The sequence below is a fragment of the Aquarana catesbeiana genome, linkage group LG09, assembly GCF_042186555.1.
Source record: "Aquarana catesbeiana isolate 2022-GZ linkage group LG09, ASM4218655v1, whole genome shotgun sequence".
NCBI lineage: Eukaryota > Metazoa > Chordata > Amphibia > Anura > Ranidae > Aquarana > Aquarana catesbeiana.
The window spans coordinates 1,410,613-1,425,335 of NC_133332.1; the positions used below are offsets into that span (position 1 = coordinate 1,410,613).

General features: G+C 55.3%; 1 protein-coding gene across 1 annotated transcript in view; it reads right to left on the minus strand.

Moving 5' to 3' along the window:
* The window catches only part of BRWD3 (bromodomain and WD repeat domain containing 3), a gene marked incomplete in the record, with an annotated part of 101,270 nt that overhangs the window by 10,906 nt on the left and 75,641 nt on the right, over nucleotides 1–14,723 (minus strand). Inside the window, 8 exon segments of the mRNA XM_073598049.1 lie at nucleotides 1,260–1,409; nucleotides 1,648–1,754; nucleotides 2,352–2,536; nucleotides 2,826–2,978; nucleotides 5,136–5,276; nucleotides 10,964–10,980; nucleotides 10,983–11,034; nucleotides 11,116–11,197. Coding sequence (XP_073454150.1) covers nucleotides 1,260–1,409; nucleotides 1,648–1,754; nucleotides 2,352–2,536; nucleotides 2,826–2,978; nucleotides 5,136–5,276; nucleotides 10,964–10,980; nucleotides 10,983–11,034; nucleotides 11,116–11,197 — 887 coding nt within the window.

Genomic DNA, 14,723 nt, shown 5'->3' on the forward strand with positions numbered 1-14,723 from the left:
CCCCATAGGCCCAGCTAAGTACCTCTCCTCCTCACATGCCCAAGTCCATACCTCTTCTCTTCAAAGGTTCAAGTAGGCACCTCCCCATAGGCTCTACTAGGTTCCTCCCTTCCTCAAAGGTCCAACTAAGAACCTCCTGTCCCTCAAAGGCCTTGCCTAAATAGCTCTCCATCTCACATGCCCAGGTAAGTATCCCTCCTTCTCAAAGGTCCAACTAAGTACCTCCCCCGTACTCAAAGGTCCAACTAAGTACCTCCCCCGTACTCAAAGGTCCCCAGTAAGTACATTCCCTCCCAATAGGATCAAGTAAGTACCCCCCCCCCGCCTTATCACAGGTCCAACTAAGTACCCCATCTCCCCTTAAAGGTCCAACCAAGTACTCCTACTCCCTGAAGGCCTTCCCCTCCATGCAGGCCCCCAAAAGGTACCTCCCATTCTAATAAGCCCAACTAATAAGTACCTCATCTCTACATTGTCCAAACTAAGTACCTCCCTTTTTCACAGGTTCCACTTAATAAACCCCTCCCCCAATCCCCTTTTCAAATGTCCAGCTATGTACGCTCCTTCCCTTATGGTCTTCCCTCCACACAGGCCCAAAAAAGAAACTCCCTTCAAAAAATTCCCAACTAAGTACCTCACCTCCTCAAAGGTCCATTTAAGTCATCTCTCCTCCCCACAGCTCTAAGTACCTTCACTCTCCGTACCTGCCTCCCTATAAGCCAAACTATGTCCCCTTCTCACAGGTCCAACCAAGTACTCCGCCTCTCAGAAAGCCTTCCCTTACCCCACAGGCAGAACCATTTACCTTCCCTCCCCACCAGCCCAATTAACTATATCCCCTCTACAAAGGTTCAATTAAGAACCATTTCTCCACAAAGACCCGACCAAGTACCTCTTCTCTCCACATGCCCAACACCCCACCTTTCCATCAGCCCAAATAAGTACCCCCCCCCCGTAGGCCCAACCCAGGCCTCTTCCTCTCTACATGCCCAACTAAGGACCTCCCCTCCTCACAGGTCCAACGAAGAACCTTCTCCTCCTTTCTCTCTTTACAGGCCCAACCAATGATCCCCTTTCCATAGACCCAGCTATGTACCACCACTTCCCCCCATCAGCTAAGAGAGAAGCCACTCCCTCTGCAAGCCTGATTTAATCTCTCAGCTTGTATGTAATGGGTCATGGGAAATGAGGTTTCTCTTTAAGGAGGCAGCTGTTTCCTATGTGATAGAATTAGCAGGAGAGGGGTTTCTGGTTGTTACCCTTGGCGGGGGAGGCTCTGCTCTTCGTGCTGCTCGTTGGCTCCGGCTCCGAGTCGATCTTGTTTTGTTCGTTGGATCCGGAAGGTGACGGCTGCTTCTCCGTTTCCTCGCCAGCAGAGAGGTTGTCGGGTTCAGCGGGAGAATCGGACACTAAAAGGAGATGAAGGTAAAGGAGGTTGTTGTGAAGAGGCTGACAAGCTGCACAATGCTCACCCATACATGCAGAGAATTTCAATCTGATGTCTCTAAACGTCCGGAAATCCCAACAACCACCTTCTATTAATTACTTCTAAAAATCCCGCAGACTTTGGAATCTCGGGGGCTGGCCGATCTCATTAGACTGAACCTACGTAACCTGGAGTCCGTACTGACCGCTCCCCGTACTTACTGTCCGAGGAGGAGGAGGAGGGGGAGGAAGAGGAGGAGCTCCCGGAGAGACGAAGGGCGGAGTTCACATTCACTTTCTGGGGCGTTCTCCTGGGCTTTGGCTTTGGACTAGAAAAAAAAGAAATTCATTAGTTGTGGCAGAAAACAGAACGACCAATCCGAGAGCAAACAAAGGAAGGAGGAGGAGCCTGTCTACGGGGGTGGCTGCAAAACGCTTAGAGGGCGAATCCCTGCCAAACACCCCCAGCTCATCAAAGGGGGGAGACAACAGCTACAATCCCAATCATTGGTTGGGAAGTGTCAGACACCAAAATTATTAAACCCTTAAACCCCGATCCGGTTCCTGCTGGATCAGGTGATGGTCGTCTCACATCTATAGATACCTTTATACCATGGGGGGGGGGGGTCTCCAAACTTCTCCCTACAAGGGACACACTATCAAACAAAAAATATGGGGACTGATAAAATAATATGAAATAATTTCACATCATAAGACCCCACCCCCATCACATCAGAAGCTTCCCCATCACTTCACAATCCCCCTTACACATGAGAGCGCCCCCCTACAGTCAGTGCACCAATACCGAGTCTGAGGATATGCCACTGCCCCTAGCTGTGGGCTGGATGTGGCCCTGGGGCTGTAGTTTGGAGACCCCAGCTTTAAAACCCCCACAATCTGTGTGCAAAGGTTTCCCGGCGCCTCACCTCAGCTCTCGACTGCTGGACCTGGACCTGGACCTAGACCTGGAGCTGCTGCTGCTGCTGTGGATCCTCTTCCGGTAGCGCTGCCTCTTACGTTGCTGTAGCTGCATAGCCAGCCGGTAGTCATAGAGGATGTCTTTGATGTAGGCATCGCACAGAGCCGATAATCGCAGCGTCATGCTGTAGATCTGAGGACACAACATGAAGGAAGAAATTCCGATCAAACTGAAGGGACAACATCACAGAAGTGTCCGGCGGGAAGCTTTAGGAGAATGATATGGAGGGGAAGCAGTTTAACCTGAACGGGACGAGGTTTAGTTTTCTGTTGTTTTAGACAAGCTGTTAGATTTCAGAAGGCTTTTAGCAAGCTTCAAGCAGTGATAAATCCTGGAGGCCAACAACCATGGAAGGTACCAGGCTGGAGGCCAACAATGAGCGTTACATCTCCCGTACTTCCTGTGGTGTCGCCCCGCTTACCCTGGACTTCTTGTTAGGAGTGTAAGCCTTGGAGTTATTGAAGATCAGCCGGACATCTCGGGAGAATTCCAGGGGGTCGCTGTAGTTGCCGTCCTCCAGTGTGGCCTTCACAGTGCTGAAGTCCATGGGGGTCTCTATGATGTCCTGGTAATCCTGCAGATGAACACAGGAGAGAACTTAGAGAAACGTAAGCAGATTCCACTACACATTGCACAACATGTAACTGAATAAGTCAAGAGCTTGCTAAAACACAGAGCTCCTTCCAAAGTGGAACATTCCAAGCGCTCCCAAAGAAACCTAATGTATCCAGGGTCCCTGAGGAAGACTATTTTGTCCAAAAGCCCCTAAGAAGTCTAATGTCTCCAGCACTCCCCAGGAAGCCTAATGTGTCCAGCGATCCCCAGGAAGTCGAATGTGTCCAGAGCCCCTGAGGAAGTCTAATGTATCCCAGCGCTTCCCAGGAAGTCTAATGTGTCCAGCGCTCCCCAGGAAATCTAATGTGTCCAGCGATCCCCAGGAAGTCGAATGTGTCCAGAGCCCCTGAGGAAGTCTAATGTATCCCAGCGCTTCCCAGGAAGTCTAATGTGTCCAGCGCTCCCCAGGAAATCTAATGTGTCCAGCGATCCCCAGGAAGCCTAATGTGTCCAGCACTCCCCAGGAAATCTAATGTGTCCAGCGCTCCCCAGGAAGTCTAATGTGTCCAGCGCTCCCAGGAAGTCTAATGTGTCCAGAGCCCCTGAGGAAGTCTAATGTATCCCAGCGCTTCCCAGGAAGTCTAATGTGTCCAGCGCTCCCCAGGAAATCTAATGTGTCCAGCGATCCCCAGGAAGTCGAATGTGTCCAGAGCCCCTGAGGAAGTCTAATGTATCCCAGCGCTTCCCAGGAAATCTAATGTGTCCAGCGATCCCCAGGAAGCCTAATGTGTCCAGCACTCCCCAGGAAATCTAATGTGTCCAGCGCTCCCCAGGAAGTCTAATGTGTCCAGCGCTCCCCAGGAAGTCTAATGTGTCCAGAGCCCCTGAGGAAGTCTAATGTATCCCAGCGCTTCCCAGGAAGTCTAATGTGTCCAGCGCTCCCCAGGAAATCTAATGTGTCCAGCGCTCCCCAGGAAGTCTAATGTGTCCAGCGCTCCCCAGGAAGTCTAATGTGTCCAGCGCTCCCCAGGAAATCTAATGTGTCCAGCGCTCCCCAGGAAATCTAATGTGTCCAGCGCTCCCCAGGAAATCTAATGTGTCCAGCGCTCCCCAGGAAATCTAATGTGTCCAGCGCTCCCCAGGAAGTCTAATGTGTCCAGCGCTCCCCAGGAAGTCAAATGTGTCCAGCGCTCCCCAGGAAGTCAAATGTGTCCAGAGCTCCTGAGGAAGTCCAATGTGCCTAGCGCTCCCCAGGAAGCCTAATGTGCCCAGCGCTCCCAAGGAAGCCTAATGTGCCCAGATCCCCTAAGGAAGCCTAATCTATCCAGCGCTCCCCAAGATGTCTGTGTCCAGAGCCCCTGAGGAAGTCTAATGTGCCCAGCGCTCCCCAGGAAGTGTAACGTACCCATTGCTCCTCAGGAAGTGTAACGTACTCAGCACGCCCCAGGAAGTCTAATGTGCCCAACGCTACCCAGGAGGTCTAATGTGTCCAGTGCTCCCCTGGAAGTCTAATGTGCCCAGCGCTCCCCCGGAAACCTAATGTGCCCAGCGCTCCCCCGGAAACCTAATGTGCCCAGAGCTCCCCTGGAAGTCTAATGTGTCCAGTGCTCCCCTGGAAGTCTAATGTGCCCAGCGCTCCCCAGGAAGCCTAATGTTCCCAGCGCTCCCCAGGAAATCTAATGTGCCCAGTGCTCCCCAGGAAGTCTATTGTGTCCAGAGCCCCTGAGGAAGCCTAATGTACCCAGCGCTCCTGAGGAATCAGTTCCCACCTTGTGATTAGGGAGGGGGCACTTTGGCTTTTTCAGATTGGGGGGCTAGAAGGTACCAGATAAAGTTGGGTGTTGTACTTCAGTAGGCAGCTCCACCCAAGACAGGGACGAACACAAGGGGGAACCAGCCAAGTGCATCATTAATGGCTTCATTACCATTCAAAAGCACAATGCTATTTCTGTAAGTTTGCTCCACTTAGCTGGCGCCCCCTTGTGTTCCTTTTTTATTTGCTACTATTGACATTTTTGGGCACTTCTTTGTGGCAGCTCATCTTATTCTCCAGCTATTACCCCATTCACTTCACATCCCCATCCTTCCGTGTTCTGACCCGTTAGACGTCTCTCTGTACCCTAAATATACCCGGAATTACGCCCTCTGCAGGCCCCCCCACCATGACCGCACTCACTGGGTAGGACACTCGATTGACGGGTTGTCGGAAGGGCTCGGAGTCCTCACGCTCGTAGATCAGATCCAGAAGCTCCTTACATTTGTCCTTCCACGAGTCGGGATTAGAGCGCAGGAGATCCCGCTTGGTGCGGCGCGTCACCTAAGAGAGAATACATATTATTTTATTGTCTGTCCCCTCCCCCTCTTTATTAGAAGCTCAGCGGGAGCTTATAGAGAGACGCGGAGGTACAATCTTCGATCGATGAGACAGCGCACTGTCAAGGTACGTTGTCATGGCGCTAACACCCCCCCTCCCCCTTGTGCCTCTACAGGGCGCTGGCTACAGAAAAGAGAGGCCGGCTGCAGGAGACCTGAGAGGGTCCATTGCTAAAGAAGATCTGCCCCGCCCTATTGAACCCGCTATTACCCACAATCCTCTTTTATGGTTGCTGTGTCCTCAATCCCCCCCCCTTCAGTCTTTCACAGCTATACCGGCTGCTCTCATGGCTTCCTCTGATTTCACTGCACACTGTGAGCTTCTCACCATGTGCATTAGAAGCTGCAGCAAGTCAGAGGATGCCCCGCCTCAATTCCCGGCTGGAGTACGCCCCGCCTCATTCCCCCGGCTGGAGGACGCCCCGCCTCATTCCCCCGGCTGGAGGACGCCCCGCCTCATTCCCCCGGCTGGAGGACGCCCCGCCTCATTCCCCCGGCTGGAGGACGCCCCGCCTCATTCCCCCGGCTGGAGGACGCCCCGCCTCATTCCCCCGGCTGGAGGACGCCCCGCCTCATTCCCCCGGCTGGAGGACGCCCCGCCTCATTCCCCCGGCTGGAGGACGCCCCGCCTCATTCCCCCGGCTGGAGGACGCCCCGCCTCATTCCCCCGGCTGGAGGACGCCCCGCCTCATTCCCCCGGCTGGAGGACGCCCGCCTCATTTCCCCGGATGGAGGACGCCTCGCCTCATTTCCCCGGATGGAGGACGCCCGCCTCATTCCCCCGGCTGGAGGACGCCCCGCCTCATTCCCCCGGCTGGAGGACGCCCCGCCTCATTCCCCCGGCTGGAGGACTCCCCGCCTCATTTCCCCGGATGGAGGACGCCCGCCTCATTCCCCCGGCTGGAGGACGCCCCGCCTCATTCCCCCGGCTGGAGGACGCCCGCCTCATTCCCCCGGCTGGAGGACGCCCCGCCTCATTCCCCCGGCTGGAGGACTCCCCGCCTCATTTCCCCGGATGGAGGACGCCCGCCTCATTTCCCCGGATGGAGGACGCCCGCCTCATTTCCCCGGATGGAGGACGCCTCGCCTCATTTCCCCGGATGGAGGACGCCCGCCTCATTTCCCCGGATGGAGGACGCCCGCCTCATTTCCCCGGATGGAGGACGCCTCGCCTCATTTCCCCGGATGGAGGACGCCCGCCTCATTTCCCCGGATGGAGGACGCCTCGCCTCATTTCCCCGGATGGAGGACGCCTCGCCTCATTTTCCCGGATGGAGGACGCCCGCCTCATTTCCCCGGATGGAGGACGCCCGCCTCATTCCCCCGGCTGGAGGACGCCCGCCTCATTCCCCCGGCTGGAGGACGCCCCGCCTCATTCCCCCGGCTGGAGGACTCCCCGCCTCATTTCCCCGGCTGGAGGACGCCCGCCTCATTTCCCCGGATGGAGGACGCCCGCCTCATTTCCCCGGATGGAGGACGCCTCGCCTCATTTCCCCGGATGGAGGACGCCCGCCTCATTTCCCCGGATGGAGGACGCCCGCCTCATTTCCCCGGATGGAGGACGCCTCGCCTCATTTCCCCGGATGGAGGACGCCTCGCCTCATTTTCCCGGATGGAGGACGCCCGCCTCATTTCCCCGGATGGAGGACGCCCCGCATCATCTAGCCCAGGGGTAAGCAATTTTGACACTCCAGCCATACTTAAGCTACAAATCCCATAACCCCCCTTCTCTTTGGAGTCTGCAGACATAAGCTATGCGATGTGCTGATCAGTTGCTTGACATCACCCTATTAGACTAATCAGCAGATTGCACACCTAAGACTGCACCACCCACAAACAAACAGGGAGGAGCATGGACGTCTACAGGGAGGAGCATGGACGTCTACAGGGAGGAGCATGGACGTCTACAGGGAGGAGCATGGACGTCTACAGGGAGGAGCATGGACGTCTACAGGGAGGAGCATGGACGTCTACAGGGAGGAGCATGGACGTCTACAGGGAGGAGCATGGACGTCTACAGGGAGGAGCATGGACGTCTACAGGGAGGAGCATAGACGTCTACAGGGAGGAGCATAGACGTCTACAGGGATGCCAGGGATGTGTTTTTTCATATAATGCAGAGGAAGGAGGAAGAACGGGGAACTCCACACTTTATATCTGCATGAGGGGTGAAAACTCCCCATCACAGCATGACCATAGCAGGGGGGAGAGTGATAGTAGCAGTGGGGGGGTGATTATAGGGGGGGTGGGCGATTATAGCGGGGGGGGTATAAGATTATAGTAGGGGGGTGGGCGATTATAGTAGGGGGCGGGTGATTATAGCAGGGGGATGAGCGATTATAGCGGGGGGGTGATTATAGTAGGGGGGGGTGATTATAGTAGGGGGGGTGATTATAGTAGGGGGGGTGATTATAGTAGGGGGGGTGATTATAGCGGGGGGGTGATTATAGTAGGGGGGGTGAGTGATTATGGGGAGTGGGGGGTGATTATAGCGGGGGGGGGGAAAGATTATAGTAGGAGGGTGGGCGATTATAGCGGGGGGGTTGATTATAGCCGGGGCATGGATGAGTATAGCAGGGGGGTGATTATAGCAGGGTGGGGGAGGGTGGTGAGTGGGTATAGCGGGGGGTGGTAATTATAGTAGGGGGGTGGGTGATTATAGCGGAGGGGATTGATTATAGCCGGGGGGGTGAGTATAGGGGGGTGGTCATGATTATAGCTGGGGGGTGATTATAGCGGGGTGGGGGAGGGTGGTGATTTTAGCGGGGGGGTGGCGATTATAGCGGGGGGGGAGGTTTGGTGATTATAGCGGGGGGGGTTGGTGATTATAGCGGGGGGGGTTGGTGATTATAGCGGGGGGGTGGTGATTATAGGGGGGAGGGGGGGTGGTGATTATAGGGGGGAGGGGGGGTGGTGATTATAGGGGGGGGTGGTGGTGATTATAGGGGGAGGTGGTGATTATAGCGGGGGGGGGGATTTGGTGATTTTAGCGGGGGGGTTGGTGATTATAGCGGGGGGGGTTGGTGATTATAGGATTATAGCGGGGGGGGTTGGTGATTATATCGGGGGGGGGTTGGTGATTATAGCGGGGGGGGTTGGTGATTTTAGCGGGGGGGAGGGTTGGGTTTGGTGATTATAGGGGGGAGGGGGGTGGTGATTATAGGATTATAGCGGGGGGGGGGGGTTGGTGATTATAGCGGGGGGGGGTTGGTGATTATAGCGGGGGGGGTTGGTGATTATAGGATTATAGCAGGGGGGGCGGTGATTATAGCGGGGGGGAGGTTTGGTGATTATAGTGGGGGGGGTGGTGATTATAGCGGGGGGGGTTGGTGATTATAGCGGGGGGGTTGGTGATTATAGCGGGGGGGTGGTGATTATAGCGGGGGGGGTTGGTGATTATAGCGGGGGGGGTTGGTGATTATAGCGGGGGGGAGGTTGGTGATTATAGCGGGGGGGTGGTGATTATAGCGGGGGGGTGGTGATTATAGCGGGGGGGGTGATTATAGGATTATAGCGGGGGGGGGTTGGTGATTATAGCGGGGGGGTGGTGATTATAGCGGGGGGGGGTTGGTGATTATAGCGGGGGGGGTTGGTGATTATAGCGGGGGGGGGTTGGTGATTATAGCGGGGGGGTGATTATAGCGGGGGGGGTGGTGATTATAGCGGGGGGGTGGTGATTATAGCGGGGGGGGTTGGTGATTATAGCGGGGGGGTGATTATAGCGGGGGGGGGGGGTTGGTGATTATAGCGGGGGGGTTGGTGATTATAGCGGGGGGGGTTGGTGATTATAGCGGGGGGGTGATTATAGCGGGGGGGGTGGTGATTATAGCGGGGGGGTGGTGATTATAGCGGGGGGGTGGTGATTATAGCGGGGGGGGTGGTGATTATAGCGGGGGGTGGTGATTATAGCGGGGGGGTGGTGATTATAGCGGGGGGGGTGGTGATTATAGCGGGGGGTGGTGATTATAGCGGGGGGGGTGGTGATTATAGCGGGGGGGTGGTGATTATAGCGGGGGGGGTGATTATAGCGGGGGGGTGGTGATTATAGCGGGGGGGGAGGGTGGTGATTATAGCGGGGGTGGTGATTATAGCGGGGGGGGGTGATTATAGCGGGGGGGTGGTGATTATAGCGGGGGGGTGGTGATTATAGCGGGGGGGTGGTGATTATAGCGGGGGGGGGTGGTGATTATAGCGGGGGGGGTGGTGATTATAGCGGGGGGGTGGTGATTATAGCGGGGGTGGTGATTATAGCGGGGGGGGGGTGGTGATTATAGCGGGGGGGGGTGATTATAGCGGGGGGTTGGTGATTATAGCGGGGGGGTGGTGATTATAGCGGGGGGGTAGTGATTATAGCGGGGGGGGGGTGGTGATTATAGCGGGGGGGTGGTGATTATAGCGGGGGGGGGTTGGTGATTATAGCGGGGGGGGTTGGTGATTATAGCGGGGGGGGTTGGTGATTATAGCGGGGGGGTGATTATAGCGGGGGGGGTGGTGATTATAGCGGGGGGGTGGTGATTATAGCGGGGGGGGGGGTTGGTGATTATAGCGGGGGGGTGATTATAGCGGGGGGGTGGTGATTATAGCGGGGGGGTGGTGATTATAGCGGGGGGGGTTGGTGATTATAGCGGGGGGGTGATTATAGCGGGGGGGGGGGGGTGGTGATTATAGCGGGGGGGGGGTTGGTGATTATAGCGGGGGGGGTTGGTGATTATAGCGGGGGGGTGATTATAGCGGGGGGGTGGTGATTATAGCGGGGGGGTGGTGATTATAGCGGGGGGGGTGGTGATTATAGCGGGGGGGTGGTGATTATAGCGGGGGGGGTGATTATAGCGGGGGGGGGTGGTGATTATAGCGGGGGGGGGGAGGGTGGTGATTATAGCGGGGGTGGTGATTATAGCGGGGGGGGGTGATTATAGCGGGGGGGGTGGTGATTATAGCGGGGGGGGTGGTGATTATAGCGGGGGGGGGGTGGTGATTATAGCGGGGGGTGGTGATTATAGCGGGGGTGGTGATTATAGCGGGGGGTGGTGATTATAGCGGGGGTTGGTGATTATAGCGGGGGTGGTGATTATAGCGGGGGGGGGGGGTGGTGATTATAGCGGGGGGGTGGTGATTATAGCGGGGGTGGTGATTATAGCGGGGGGGGGGTGGTGATTATAGCGGGGGGTTGGTGATTATAGCGGGGGGTTGGTGATTATAGCGGGGGGGTGGTGATTATAGCGGGGGGGTAGTGATTATAGCGGGGGGGGGGTGGTGATTATAGCGGGGGGGGGGTGGTGATTATAGCGGGGGGGTGGTGATTATAGCGGGGGGGGTTGGTGATTATAGCGGGGGGGGTGGTGATTATAGCGGGGGGGGTGGTGATTATAGCGGGGGGGGGGGTGATTATAGCGGGGGGGGGTTGGTGATTATAGCGGGGGGTGGTGATTATAGCGGGGGGGGTTGGTGATTATAGCGGGGGGGGTGGTGATTATAGCGGGGGGGTGGTGATTATAGCGGGGGGGGTTGGTGATTATAGCGGGGGGGGTTGGTGATTATAGCGAGGGGGAGGTTGGTGATTATAGCGGGGGGGGTGATTATAGCGGGGGGGGGGGGCAGCACACATACATAGAGAAGGAAATGCGCTCTCACCAGAGGTTTACTGACTGTCTGCCTGTAGAAGTTCCCGGTCCATCCGATTCCATCTCCACTGCCGCCGTCTGCTTCATGAGGGGAAGACAAAACATGTAACACAAGAGACAGAGGAAGTGGATTTCATTGGACAGTACAGATGATGATCTCACCTCCTCTTCTTCCTCCGCCTCCCCGGCATCCTCAGATTTGATCTGATTGTAGATCTCCAAGATATCTGTGCAATCGTCATCCCTGCAAGCACAGCGCAAACACGGGTCAGTGGTGCTGATCTGAAGGCGGTGTGTGTTACAAGAGGGGCGTGTGTTACAACGGGGGCGTGCGACACAACGGGGGCGTGCGACACAACGGGGGCGTGCGACACAACGGGGGCGTGCGTTACAACGGGGGCGTGTGTTACAACGGGGGCGCGTGTTACAACGGGGGCGCGTGTTACAAGAGAGACGTGTGTTACAAGAGGGGCGTGTGTTACAAGAGGGGCGTGTGACACAACGGGGGCGTGTGTTACAAGAGGGGCGTGTGTTACAAGAGGGGCGTGTGTTACAAGAGAGACGTGTTACAAGGGGGGCGTGTGTTACAAGGGGGGCGTGTGTTACAAGAGGGGCGTGTGTTACAAGAGGGGCGTGTGTTACAACGGGGGCGCGTGTTACAAGAGGGGCGTGTGTTACAACGGGGGCGTGTGTTACAAGAGGGGCGTGTGTTACAAGAGAGGCGTGTGTTACAAGAGGGGCGTGTGTTACAAGAGGGGCGTGTGTTACAAGAGGGGCGTGTGCTACAAGAGGGGCGTGTGTTACAAGGGGCGTGTGTTACAAGGGGGGCGTGTGTTACAAGAGGGGCGTGTGTTACAAGGGGCGTGTGTTACAAGGGGGGCGTGTGTTACAAGAGGGGCGTGTGTTACAAGAGGGGTGTGTGTTACAAGGGGCGTGTGTTACAAGGGGGGCGTGTGTTTACAAGAGGGGCGTGTGTTACAAGAGGGGCGTGTGTTACAAGAGGGGCGCGTGACACAACGGGGGCGCGGCTGCGACTGGCTGAGCAGTACACTACAATGGGGACATAGACAGGCGGCTATACATAGAAGACTTGAGATCAGCCCCGACCCTTCCCACCACATGATGGGACCTGCACTTGTTTCCAGCACTGGGCCACACTCAGAGGAGTGACATGGGCACTGCACTGATACCTCCTCCCTATGCCCGGGGCCATAGCTGTGGTTTGGCTTTGATAGCGATGACATCACAGATGTTACAAGGGCCACCAACTCCGAGACTAGCTAGGTTTAATAAAAACAATAGTTTGTGTAGCTCTGGTAGATTTGTGATCTACCATCTGATAGGTAAATTTAGTAATTTGTTCGTTAGGAAGGTTAGATTTGCCTCTGATCCAGCTTGGCTGACGTTGTGTGTGTTCCGCACTGAGCCGTGGGTGTCACTGTTATCACATTTATGGGACAGAAGCCATATTTTGGGGTTCGTTTTTACAGCCACCTGCTGGCCCTCCTGGCCGACAGGTATGTGTTAGAATGCAATCTCATGGTCCTCCGTTCCAGAGGCCCACGACGCTGCGGCGTGTGGTGGGCCCAGAAGCCTGTCTGGGGCCTACCACAGCGGTCGAGGAATGGTCCTGAGATGTCTATGCAGAGTGAAGAAGCTGGACAACCGAGGAGATCCCAGGGGAGGAGCCGTCATGGAAGGATCACGCAGAGTGCTGGTCTGGAGAGGGGCCTGGTGACTCGGTTGGAGGATGTATCCTGAAGTAACTATACAGCACAGTGTTGCCGGGTTGGCTTAAAGGTTCAAGCACTGTGACTGACGTTCATTGCAGAAAAAAACAATACATCCTGTGGCAGAGGATCGTACGGGTTCATCCCAAACAAGTCTGTGGCAGAGGCTTTTGTTGGTGCTACGTACTGGCGGCTAGGCAAGTGAGAGAGGTCTATCCAGGCGAGCAAGGAGTGTGTCCACGAGGGGAGCGCATTCAACTGTAATATTCAAATTCTACCAGGACATTTGTCAAGAATCTTACAAGAAGATATTTGAGTTTCTTCTGCAGTTTCCCTTCTGCCTCTTTCCTGCTACTTCCTTAGTAAATCGTTAATTAAGCATTGAAAACGTATTCAAGTGTTGGTGCGTGTGTCGTCCAGAGGTAAACTCAACAGAACCCCTAGACCCGGTGCCGGTAAAACAGAGGGAAGGAGAGTGAAGGTAACAGACCCGTTTAAACCAGCAGCTCCATAGAGAGTTATTGCTACATTTGTAATGTGCAGAGGGACAAAAAGTAATTCCCCGATACTGAAATGATTCTGGAGCCCACCCTTCATTTCAATCTCCTAGAAGCAGACCCCTTGTGTCCTCCACTATAGGCAGGATATTAGACTTCATATCCCTAAATACTTGGGTTATGCTGCCACCTTCAGGTGAATGGACGCAATAAAAAAAAAAAAAAAAAAAAAAGTAGGAATCCCTCCCCAGCTCTAACCATCCCTCCCCAGCTTCTTGTAGAATCTGGACACTAACAGATCCACATTCGGCATCCCCCGCCGCAGACAAATCTCTGAAAACACCTTAGGGTGAAGGACCCTCTTCACCATATGTAGCTGTGACAGCTGAGAAATTTCACCAGGAATGTGTAAAGCTGAATGGGGACCAAAATGTGAAACTCTACCAAGACAAGGCCAAATCCACCTCTTCCTGAGCAGCTCAACTCCCACCTTAATGGTTGGTGTATGCCACTGCCATGCCATTGTTGGCCTACAACCCAACAGGAAGACCCCCAAGGTAGACAAGCCAGTGTAGGAGAGCCAGATGGATAGCCTCAAGCTCCAGGATGTTGATTGGCAACTTCAGCTCCTCTGATGACCCCATTCCCTGAACTAAGAGGTTCTCCAGAACACCCCTCTGAGGACCCCATTCCCTGAGAAAGAGGATCTCCAAGACCCCCCCCCCCCTTTGTGACCCCATTCCCTGAAAAAGAGGTTCTTTAGAACACCCCTCTGATGACCCCATTCCCTGAAAAAGAGGTTCCCCAGAACACCCCTCTGATGACCCCATTCCCTGAAAAAGAGGTTCTCCAGAACACCCCTCTAATGACCCCATTCCCTGAAAATGAGGTTCTCCAAAACACCCCTCTGATTACCCATTCCCTGAAAAAGAGGTTCCCCAGAACACCCCCCCTCTCATGAGCCTATTCCCTGAAAAAGAGGTTCCCCAGAACACCCCCCCCCCCCATGACCCCATTCCCCGAAAAAGAGATTCTCCAGAACATCCCTCTGATGACCCCATTCCCTGAAAAAGAGGTTCCCCAGAACACCCCCCCCCCCCCCCCCCCGATGACCCCATTCCCTGAAAAAGAGATTCTCCAGAACACCCCTCTGATGAGCCTATTCCCTGAACTAAGAGATTCTCCAGAACACCCCCCTCTGATGAGCCTATTCCCTGAACTAAGAGGTTCCCCAGAACACCCCCCCTCTGATGACCCCATTCCCGAAAAAGATTCTCTAGAACACCCCTCTGATGAGCCTATTCCTGAACTAAGAGGTTCCCCAGAACACCCCCCTCTTATGAGCCTATTCCCTGAACTAAGAGATTCTCCAGCACACCCCCCTCTGATGAGCCTATTCCCTGAAAAAGAGGTTCCCCAGAACACCCCCCTCTGATGACCCCATTCCCCGAAAAAGATTCTCTAGAACACCCCTCTGATGACCCTATTCCCTGAACTAAGAGGTTCCCCAGAACACCCCTCTGATGACCCCATTCCCTGAACT